Source organism: Pleurodeles waltl, chromosome 4_2 (genome assembly GCF_031143425.1).
Source record: "Pleurodeles waltl isolate 20211129_DDA chromosome 4_2, aPleWal1.hap1.20221129, whole genome shotgun sequence".
Lineage (NCBI taxonomy): Eukaryota > Metazoa > Chordata > Amphibia > Caudata > Salamandridae > Pleurodeles > Pleurodeles waltl.
Genome location: NC_090443.1, coordinates 543793451 through 543805462, shown reverse-complemented (window position 1 = coordinate 543805462; position 12012 = coordinate 543793451). Strand labels below are relative to the sequence as shown.

The 12012-nt window shown below is 44.3% G+C and overlaps 1 protein-coding gene across 1 annotated transcript in view; it reads left to right on the top strand.

The window, feature by feature from the left end:
- Positions 1-9488, top strand: part of CACNA1E (calcium voltage-gated channel subunit alpha1 E) — a 1379194-nt gene extending 1369706 nt beyond the window's left edge. Inside the window, exon 48 of the mRNA XM_069233198.1 lies at positions 8842-9488. Within this exon, the coding sequence (XP_069089299.1) occupies positions 8842-9381 (540 nt within the window). The 3' untranslated portion in view covers positions 9382-9488. The remainder of the gene's footprint in view (positions 1-8841) is intronic.
- Positions 9489-12012: the final 2524 nt, after the last annotated feature.

Here is a 12012-nt window from a genome sequence, read left to right as displayed (position 1 = left end):
ATCTTAGAGTGTACCCTCAGTGAGAGGAAAGGAAATATACACAAGATATATATACACAATAGCAAAAATATGCAGTATAGTCTTAGAAAACAGTGCAAACAATGTATACAGGGAGTGCAGAATTATTAGGCAAATGAGTATTTTGACCACATCATCCTCTTTATGCATGTTGTCTTACTCCAAGCTGTATAGGCTCGAAAGCCTACTACCAATTAAGCATATTAGGTGATGTGCATCTCTGTAATGAGAAGGGGTGTGGTCTAATGACATCAACACCCTATATCAGGTGTGCATAATTATTAGGCAACTTCCTTTCCTTTGGCAAAATGGGTCAAAAGAAGGACTTGACAGGCTCAGAAAAGTCAAAAATAGTGAGATATCTTGCAGAGGGATGCAGCACTCTTAAAATTGCAAAGCTTCTGAAGCGTGATCATCGAACAATCAAGCGTTTCATTCAAAATAGTCAACAGGGTCGCAAGAAGCGTGTGGAAAAACCAAGGCGCAAAATAACTGCCCATGAACTGAGAAAAGTCAAGCGTGCAGCTGCCACGATGCCACTTGCCACCAGTTTGGCCATATTTCAGAGCTGCAACATCACTGGAGTGCCCAAAAGCACAAGGTGTGCAATACTCAGAGACATGGCCAAGGTAAGAAAGGCTGAAAGACGACCACCACTGAACAAGACACACAAGCTGAAACGTCAAGACTGGGCCAAGAAATATCTCAAGACTGATTTTTCTAAGGTTTTATGGACTGATGAAATGAGAGTGAGTCTTGATGGGCCAGATGGATGGGCCCGTGGCTGGATTGGTAAAGGGCAGAGAGCTCCAGTCCGACTCAGACGCCAGCAAGGTGGAGGTGGAGTACTGGTTTGGGCTGGTATCATCAAAGATGAGCTTGTGGGGCCTTTTAGGGTTGAGGATGGAGTCAAGCTCAACTCCCAGTCCTCCTGCCAGTTCCTGGAAGACACCTTCTTCAAGCAGTGGTACAGGAAGAAGTCTGCATCCTTCAAGAAAAACATGGTTTTCATGCAGGACAATGCTCCATCACACGCGTCCAAGTACTCCACAGCGTGGCTGGCAAGAAAGGGTATAAAAGAAGGAAATCTAATGACATGGCCTCCTTGTTCACCTGATCTGAACCCCATTGAGAACCTGTGGTCCATCATCAAATGTGAGATTTACAAGGAGGGAAAACAGTACACCTCTCTGAACAGTGTCTGGGAGGCTGTGGTTGCTGCTGCACGCAATGTTGATGGTGAACAGATCAAAACACTGACAGAATCCATGGATGGCAGGCTTTTGAGTGTCCTTGCAAAGAAAGGTGGCTATATTGGTCACTGATTTGTTTTTGTTTTGTTTTTGAATGTCAGAAATGTATATTTGTGAATGTTGAGATGTTATATTGGTTTCACTGGTAATAATAAATAATTGAAATGGGTATATATTTATATTTGTTCAGTTGCCTAATAATTATGCACAGTAATAGTCACCTGCACACACAGATATCCCCCTAACATAGCTAAAACTAAAAACAAACTAAAAACTACTTCCAAAAATATTCAGCTTTGATATTAATGAGTTTTTTGGGTTCATTGAGAACATGGTTGTTGTTCAATAATAATATTAATCCTCAAAAATACAACTTGCCTAATAATTCTGCACTCTCTGTAGTTACAATAGGATGCAATGGGGAAACATAGGGATAGGGGCAACACAAACCATATACTCCAGAAGTGGAATGCGAACCACGAATGGACCCCAAACCTATGTGACCTGGTAGAGGGTCGCTGGGACTATTAGAAAATAGTGAGAGTTAGAAAAATAACCCTCCCCAAGACCCTGAAAAGTGAGTGCAAAGTGCACTAAAGTTCCCCTAAGGACAAAATAGTCGTGTTAGAGGGAAAATGCAAGGAAAACACAAATCAGCAATGCAACAACAACGGATTCCTGACTGAGGGTACCTGTGGAACAAGGGGACCAAGTCCAAAAGTCACAAGCAGCTCGGAGATGGGCAGATGCCCAAGAAATGCCAGCGGTTGGTGCAAAGAAGCTCTTACTAGGCTGAAGAACTGTGAATACTGCAGGAACGACAAGGGCTAGAGACTTCCCCTTTGGAGGATGGATCCCCCACGCCTTGGAGAGTCGTGCAGAAGTGTTTTCCCGCCGGATGGACGCCAACAAGCCTTGCTACACGCAAATCGTGCGTTTGGCGTTTTTGGACGCTGCTGGGGCCCAGGAGGGACCAGGAGGTCGCAAATTGGACCTGCAGAGAGAGGGGACGTCGAGCAAGAGAAAGAGCCCTCACTGAAGCAGGTAGCACCCGGAGAAGTGCCAGAAACAGGCACTACGAGGATGCGTGAAACGGTGCTCGCCGAAGTTGCACAAAGGAGTCCCACGTCGCCGGAGACCAACTTAGAAAGTCGTGCAATGCAGGTTAGAGTGCCGTGGACCCAGGCTTGGCTGTGCACGAAGGATTTCCGCCGGAAGTGCACAGGGGCCGGAGTAGCTTGCAAAGTCGCGGTTCCCAGCAATGCAGCCCAGCGAGGTGAGGCAAGGACTTACCTCCACCAAACTTGGGCTGAAGAGTCACTGGACTGTGGGGGTCACTTGGACGGTGTCGCTGGATTCGAGGGACCTCGCTCGTCGTGCTGAGAGGAGACCCAAGGGACCGGAGATGCAGCTTTTTGGTGCCTGCGGTTGCAGGGGGAAGATTCCGTCGACCCACGGGAGATTTCTTCGGAGCTTCTGGTGCAGAGAGGAGGCAGACTACCCCCACAGCATGCACAAGCAGGAAAACAGTCGAGAAGGCGGCAGGATCAGCGTTACAGAGTTGCAGTAGTCGTCTTTGCTACTATGTTGCAGGTTTGCAGGCTTCCAGCGCGGTCAGCGGTCGATTCCTTATCAGAAGGTGAAGAGGGAGATGCAGAGGAACTCGGCTGAGCTCATGCATTCGTTATCTGAAGTTTCCCCAGAGACAGAGACCCTAAATAGCCAGAAAAGAGGGTTTGGCTACCTAGGAGAGAGGAAAGGCTACTAACACCTGAAGGAGCCTATCACAAGGAGTCTCTGACGTCACCTGGTGGCACTGGCCACTCAGAGCAGTCCAGTGTGCCAGCAGCACCTCTGTTTCCAAGATGGCAGAGGTCTGGAGCACACTGGAGGAGCTCTGGACACCTCCCAGGGGAGGTGCAGGTCAGGGGAGTGGTCACTCCCCTTTCCTTTGTCCAGTTTCGCGCCAGAGCAGGGGCTAAGGGGTCCCTGAACCGGTGTAGACTGGCTTATGCAGAATTGGGCACATCTGTGCCCAACAAAGCATTTCCAGAGGCTGGGGGAGGCTACTCCTCCCCTGCCTTCACACCATTTTCCAAAGGGAGAGGGTGTCACACCCTCTCTCAGAGGAAGTTCTTTGTTCTGCCATTCTGGGCCAGGCCTGGCTGGACCCCAGGAGGGCAGATGCCTGTCTGAGGGGTTGGCAGCAGCAGCAGCTGCAGAGAAACCCCAGGAAGGGCAGTCTGGCAGTACCAGGGTCTGTGCTACAGACCACTGGGATCATGGAATTGTACCAACAATGCCAGGATGGCATAGAGGGGGCAATTCCATGATCATAGACATGTTACATGGCCATATTCGGAGTTACCATGGTGAAGCTACATATAGGTAGTGACCTATATGTAGTGCACGCGTGTAATGGTGTCCCCGCACTCACAAAGTTCAGTGAATTGGCTCTGAACAATGTGGGGGCACCTTGGCTAGTGCCAGGGTGCCCTCACACTAAGTAACTTTGCACCTAACCTTTACCAGGTAAAGGTTAGACATATAGGTGACTTATAAGTTACTTAAGTGCAGTGTAAAATGGCTGTGAAATAACGTGGACGTTATTTCACTCAGGCTGCAGTGGCAGGCCTGTGTAAGAATTGTCAGAGCTCCCTATGGGTGGCAAAAGAAATGCTGCAGCCCATAGGGATCTCCTGGAACCCCAATACCCTGGGTACCTCAGTACCATATACTAGGGGATTATAAGGGTGTTCCAGTAAGCCAATGTAAATTGGTAAAAATGGTCACTAGCCTGTCAGTGACAATTTGGAAAGAAATGAGAGAGCATAACCACTGAGGTTCTGATTAGCAGAGCCTCAGTGAGACAGTTAGTCACTACACAGGTAACACATACAGGCACACTTATGAGCACTGGGGCCCTGGGTTACCAGGGTCCCAGTGACACATACAACTAAAACAACATATATACAGTGAAAAATGGGGGTAACATGCCAGGCAAGATGGTACTTTCCTACAGTGGCCCACAAGCAGTTTCAATTTGCATGTTCGTTTCAACCTTACCAGTGCCTCTTGGGTGTTCATGAATGTGATGGTGGTGGTCGCTGCCCATCTGCGGAGGTCGTGGGTACCAGACGTACCCTACCTACTTCAGTGGCTAGTTGTTGAAAAAGGGCTCACCACATTCAGCTGCTGACCACCTCCAGAAGACGGCAAACCTCTTGATGTCATTTGGGTTTCAGTCAATCTGCTGCTCACATCTGACTCCTTTGCAGAGGCTCTCTTTCATTATAGCAATCCTGGATACTGTGGCGTTTGAGCCTTTTTTAGTGTACCAAGGAGTCCAGGACAATCAGACTGTGATCCTGATGTTTCTGCCTCAGTCACTGGTGTCAATGAGGATGGCTCTGAGGCTTCTTGGCCTACTAGCCTTATGCATCCTGCTTGCCGACCATCCCAGAAGGCACATGCAAGACTTAACATGTGGCCTGAAGTCCTGGTATCACAGGAGACTGCAAAAGATTTGCAGTGTTGCCTGCTCAACTGCAATTGGACCAGCAGCAGACCCCTCTCCTACTGCTGAGTTGGGGAGATCACGTGGGAAAGATGGAACTTAGAGGTGTCTGGCCTCCAGCGGAGACCCGCCTCCACATCAATTCGCTGGAGATTCATTTGAAGTTGAAGGCCTTTTTTCCCCTCCATCAACGGGAAGCTAGTGCAGGTCTTCATGTACCAAGCCTCCCGACTTTCTTTGCTCCCCCTCATTGCTTGAACGAGCAAGAGAGACTCCATCACTTGGACCACAAGAGAGCACTCACCTTTTACACTGATTTCACCAAGTTACATAGGAGAAGAACGTCAGCTCTTTGTGGGTGTTTCTAGGGCAAAGAAGGGCAAAACTTTGCAGAAATGGAATCTCTCGTTGGGTAGTCCTCTGCATTACAATTTGCTATGCAGTGACTAAGAAGCAGATTTCAGAAGGTATGCAGGGCAAAGGTGATTACGACTGTGCTGGCATGTGGAATTTCTGTCCTGGATATCTGTAATGCAGCTGAGTGGCATCAGTGCACACACACACATGAAGAACTAGTGGCACAACAGCCAGGTCAGTAGAGATGGGAATTTTGCCCTCTGGGTCCTCCAGGATGTTTTAGTCTGAGATATTCCACAGATCACCACTTGGAGATACTGCTTCAATATCTAGTCACAAGATGCGGAAACTGTACGTAATACCACCAGAATTCTCTGCCCATCCACAGATTCCTCACTGCCCTTCCACCTATTCATTCTGTGATTTGACCTCTTCTATCTAAAAAGATCCCTATTTAGGAATCTGCACACTAGGAGCCTAATTTACAGAGAAAGGATGCAGCATGGCTCTGCAATCCAGCTTGCTGCTTAGCGCTGTGTCATTTTCAAAGTGCAGGTATACATCATATATTCAGAAATATCACTTATTCCTGCACTTTCCTCAGTGCTGGCATACAAGCTGCTGCCTAGCGCCAATGCAGGCACCCTTGCAGAATGTACTCTAACTATGTGTGGGTGTACTGTAATGGGAGAATAATAAGCGCTCTGGGTAATGAGGTGAATATCAACAAAAAACCAATCCTTTGACTGTGCACCCTTGAAAGACCCCACCCCTAAGTCTTAAATGTGTGCTAACGCACTCCTTGACATCATTAACCAGAAGAGGCACTCGTTAGAATAACATAGTTCTGCAAATTTTGGAAATAGAGTACTCAGGAAACAGTGTTCATTAAAATAACAATGATATTCCATACATTTCTGGAAGAAATGAAATGACTTTCAACTTATATATCAATGTCCTCAAACTAAATATCCATGTCCAAGTCCAGAAGAAAAAGACTGTCCAATATGTTGCTCCAAACTTGTTATATAATCAGAAATCAAAATCCATAATTTCTTCAATCAAGATTCAATAATGTTCTTTCAAAAGTATCATGCGATCAATGCCGATTCCAACCTCACGTCCAATTTAACAGCCAACACGTGTTTCGTCCGGGAATTTCCCAATGACTTTGTCAGGGCTGTAATTATATAAGTTCCTGTTAATACAATTTAGATCCATCATCCTGGTTAAGGAAACCACCACCGATACAACAAGAGGTGGGATAGATAATCATTCAAATTCTTAAATCACCTCCGTCCCCAAATGTGATAATACCACAAGTTGTGATATCATACGCTATTTGTTATTGAATTTTGTGCCACCAAATGATAATCAACGATGTGACATTAGTACCCACGTGTAAGAATTTGTAAACGTGTGTCCAACATAAGGATTCTAAATCTCACTAAATCACATACCTTACTTGTCATTATGTGACCCTAGTGCATAGTGATACCCCTAATATACTAATACTTATGAAATTAAAGCCATGATCTTACCTACAAATACACAAATCTGTATTTAAACGTAAATACTCCTTGTTGACGTACCCAAAACCACTCCTGTTATGATGAGTATCTTCTGTTGAACAAATGCAAACATCGGCTAAAATACTTGCCATTGAAAACATCCAACTGCAACACCACCAGAATCCCCGAGACCACACACATGTATATATCTGAAAACAACTAAAACACTCACTTCCAATATGAATGTTGAGAGTATGTTGTGTTGCCAGCACATTCCAAAAGTCTCTACTACCCCAATAATTATACACATGTCGATGCATAACACACAATATCTGATATCTCACCCTATTATGAGTACAGTATAAAATATAAATACAAACTACCACACCCAATATTAACCAAGGCATATACTTTCAGAAAATAAGGGTTAAACCTAAATCTTAATATCAGCCCTACTTTGAACTAAGATGTTACTCTAGACGCTTCATAACTATCATAGCATGCTGCTTTTGCTATGTAACTCACCTGATATAAAATCACATTCTTTAACTCCAGAATCCTAACGCGAGTACACGTAGAGCTCCTGAAAATCTAAACCGCCATCTGTCGCGTCTCTAAGCCTTAAATATAATTGAAGGCCTGGACGCTTGTTCCGATCTCTAAATCTCGCGCTACTGAACTTCGATATTCACCATAAAAATAAAGGAAGGACTAGACTACTGGCGGCCATCATTGAAGTGAAATAATATTGCTGAGCTTAGATGTACACCATAAGAATGCTCAATGAACAAAATAAATATTGTACATAAATAACAACTAAGCACAGTGCTTAGTTGTTATTTATGTGCAATATTTATTTAACACTTATTTAAACTTAATATTTATTTAACACGTGTTGGCTGTTAAATTGGATGTGAGGTTGGAATCGGCATTGATCGCATGGTACTTTTTAAAGAACATTATTGAATCTTGATTGAAGAAATATGGATTTTGATTTTTGGTTATATAACAAGTTTGGAGCAACATATTGGACAGTCTTTTTCCTCTGGACTTGGACATGGATATTTAATTTGAGGACATTGATATATAAGTTGAAAGTCATTTAATTTCTTCTAGAAATGTATGGAATATCATTGTTATTTTAATGAACACTGTTTCCTGAGTACTCTATATCCAAAATGTGCAGAACTATGTTACCCTTGCAGAATGTAGCACACATAGAAAGAGGAAAAAATGGGAAGAAATAATGTTGCGCCACTTTAATGCCACCCCTGAGCTGGTGTATAAATCTGATGCATTCCCATCTTTGTTAATCAGGGAATGTATCAGATTCTGTCAGGTGCCATAGGTGTTGTGTGGGGACACCCACAGCAACACCCATGGAATACCTCTTTCATGTAGAGTTAAGGTGGCTTTGCATGGCCCTGTAAATATGGGGTGGCACACTGCACCACCGGAGCGTAAAACAAATGACGCTCCGGTGGTGCATTGTGCCGCTAGGGCCTTGTAAATGAGGCCCTAGGTATTTTGATTTGCTGTCAGACTTTTTATATGACACAAGCTCACGAAAGAAACAGACGTCAGAGAACATGTGCGGCACTGATATGTGACTCTGTTGGTCTCTTCTGGAGCAGAACAACGTCAATGCAGAGTCACATGGTGCCAGCTACTAGTGCGCATCACCACTACTTTTGAGTTTGTGGATCCAGTCTGGAACCTGACGATATTTACAAGATGAGGAATCTGTGGTTAGATATAGTATCCACTAGAAAGAGCATTACCAAAGGTGAGTAACTTGCTCATCCAGTTGATTACATGTGTCCCACAAAATAAGACATTTCGAGCTTCACTTTCTTTAGCTTTCTTCAGCTTTCTTCTCCTATTTTAAACACTATACATTCAACACACTCCTCAGCTGTCTTGAATTTTCTACTAGGTCCACATCCAATCATTTGTAAGTCTATTGAGCATGGCATGGTCTTCATAGTCTGAATTGCTATATAACTGGTGTATCACTGTGTACTATAACTAAGTGTTTGTTTAGTATTTCCACATTCGATTTCTGGGTGGAAGAACAAAGTATGAGTTCTTAGGGGGGAATTTCCTTAAATAGGTAATTTGAGCACACATGCAGCCACTGGACATTAGTGCTCATAAATCATTGGTTCTGTTTTTTTATTCGCAGGGTGTCAGCTCATTGAGTGAAAGCTCCATCCCTTCGGACACTAGCACTCCAAGAAGAGGTCGGCGGCAGCTCCCTCCAGTACCCCCAAAACCTCGGCCACTTATCTCATATGCTTCCATGGTGCGGCGTCCTGGCAACACCTCACCCACACTGAGTGGTAATGAGGATGGGTCTCCCCTTCCTGACAAGGTTCTGGACCTCGATGACACAGGTCTAACTGGATCTACAAGCTCACTGCAAGGGAAGGTCAGTCGGCACTCTACTCCCTCACACTATATTTCAGAGCCTTACCTGGCCCTCCATGATGAGCTACAGGGGTCAGACTGTGGTGGGGAAGAAGAGGAGACACTCACCTTCGAAGCAGCTGTAGCCACGAGCCTGGGCAGGGCCAACACCATCGGATCAGCAAATCCTATGCGGCATGGTTGGCATCTGCCCAATGGCCACTACCGGCGAAGGAGGAGAGGCGGTGCCACCCAGATGATCTCTGGGGCTGGCTGTGGTGTACTGAGTGACACAGATGAAGATGACAAGTGCTAGAGGCTATTGCCCCCCTCCGATGCATGCTCTGCTGAAAGTCTGGGACAATCCAACAAAAATCACAGGTTGAAACAAAAGGCCCAGTGCAAAAAGAAAACTACAGAGATATAAACACACACTACTTTCTAGCCTATTGTACTTGTTTGCATGAACAGTGGTCAGCAAACTTGCACAAGAGGATAGTTTGTTCAGGGGCATAAAGCCTCAGTTGGACACTGAGATGCGAAATCGTTACTGAATTAGATGTAAAAGTTCTTGAATTTTCCAAATTCTATCAGAATGGGATTCTGGGCTGCTCTTACTTAGGAGGTTCCTTTTGCAAGTGGCCATTAGCCAATGACCTTGGTACTGTGCTTTGGGGAGGAAGGCAGTGTGAAGTGAAGAAGGGCAGCAATGACAGAGAATAAGAGAAGTAATGAACTCAGGAGGAGTTTGGCAAGAAATTAAGGGCAGAGCTAGAGGAGGGGGTGTCAGCCTGGGGTGCAACTAAAATGTTTGCCTTGACTGTTTAAGAATTATTTTTATTCCAACGTGTGCCAAAATTGCACCAGAAGTAGCAGTGAAGTTCTGTTGGATCAGCACATGGCTGGCTGGGGAAAAGCATCAGAAGGATCTGCGTAAATACAGCAAGTGTGCCCTTGAAAAAAAGCTGCTTGATAGTGGCTCTAATCCCTATCGAAGCTGCACTGTACCATTAAGATACTGGTGCCAGGGAGAGGAAACTGCAGTTCTCACTCAGGTTCTGACTTTTTTGCCATACATATAGTTACGTTGCCACTGTGAGATCTCCTGCATCTCGCTCCTCTCGCTCTATGGTGTATATATTTGTAACTGAGGCGTGTGAAGACTTACCCACCCGGATGTTGTTTTTTCTAATAAACTGTCTCTCTAAATGCCAATACTCACATATGAGCAAACAGCGCTCGATTTCAAAGAGCTGTATATGGTACCACTGCCCCGGCAAAAATCAACATTTATGACATGTTCAGTTTACTAATATGCTTTTCATTCCTCTGTGGCTAAATCAAGCAGATAACGATCAAAACTATATCAATTTACAGTGGTTCTACCATCAAATTGATCCATTTCGCCTTGTGGTTTTGGTTCCTGTAAATGCCTAAGCTGTTAAAGTTTGGTAACCTGTACAGTTGGCACAATGAGCTTGTTCTGAGGGTATCAAGGCAGCTACAGGATTGCTACAATTGTAAGGGCATTCCAGGGCACATGATCTTGTCAGACTTACCATGAAGGGCTTCACTATGCTTAGCTCATCAAGCTGCTTTATTGCAGCGGTTTTTGGATAGTTTGGATATTTTTTCCAGAATCCAGTAACAAGCACTCAATATGTGGAGTGTCGGCTTATAGTTTGAATTTAGAAGTGGAATGACCTTGGGATAAATCGAGGTTCTCCTAATATGCCGAAGCATCTAAAGGCCACAAAGGTGAAGAAGAGTCAGACACATCTTAGTGAACCTCTTTAAAATGGGTAGGTCTGGGACGAAATTATTCAGGGGTTCGGCTAAATTGACTCTTCTGGCACAGGTTTCTCCCTGGTATCACTGGATTTCCTTATAGTCACCCCACATTCATTTAGTATTAATGTTGTGTTTGGATCCATAAATTGTTGCTTGAATATGCTATGAATGTTTGCAGAATCAGGATTCTTCTGATCTCTTGATTAGTAAAAATTGAAATATCCCTGATGATGCCAGTTGGAAATGCAGCACTAGACAAAGAAGCACACATATTCCAGATGTGTAGTTCTTCCTATGTTATCTGGGGATAGGGTATAATGGGTTATGTAGTCGCAATGCAAGTGGCATTCACGTTTCTCTAAACTACACATGGAGGAGATGTGGTGTAGCTAAATTGTTAGCTGTGGAACCAGGACACTTCAAGTGAGTATTGATCCTCTTAGCAAACTAGGGGATTTAAGGCAATGTATTTTCGTTCCTAGTGCCTCAATTCCTGTTTGTCAAAAGTGTTATCAGAGGCTAACCACACGGTGATAAGAGATATGTATATCCATAACAAAAATGCATATCTTTATTTATTTGTTCAGGGCATATGCCTCCATCCGCAATCTGTGAAGGATGGATCCAGTGCAGATTTGTAGGATAACCATTGAACCTAAATAAGTCCTATTCAGATTATTTTATGGAATCGTACCTAATTTGGATGTTTTATAAACCTGTTAGCCCTCTGGCTCAATTTGTCAAAATTGGATACCCTTGATGTAGGGTGTTTCGTACACACCATTTCATGCTACTGTGAGCATGCTACAGGACACTTGAAGGGCATTTTGTAACTTAAAGTAGAAATGTGCATGTTACAAGACACGTACATTCAGGTGATGTACATAAGGTTCATGGTACATTTACAGATAGATCTCATGTTCACTTAAAGACTTGACAAATTACCACCAGTTTAACCCTCGGAATCTGAGGCATTCCCTTTATGGTCAGAGCATGGAGTTGGGTGGTCCGGTCGTCTGGGCCTTTGTTTTACATAAGTCTTCCACCGAAGCAGATTCCTTTGAAATATCCAGTCATGAATTGGTGTAATGTGCTCAATTTGAGGTTGTATTGAGATATGTACTAGATGTTCATTTATATAGACGAGGCTCTTACG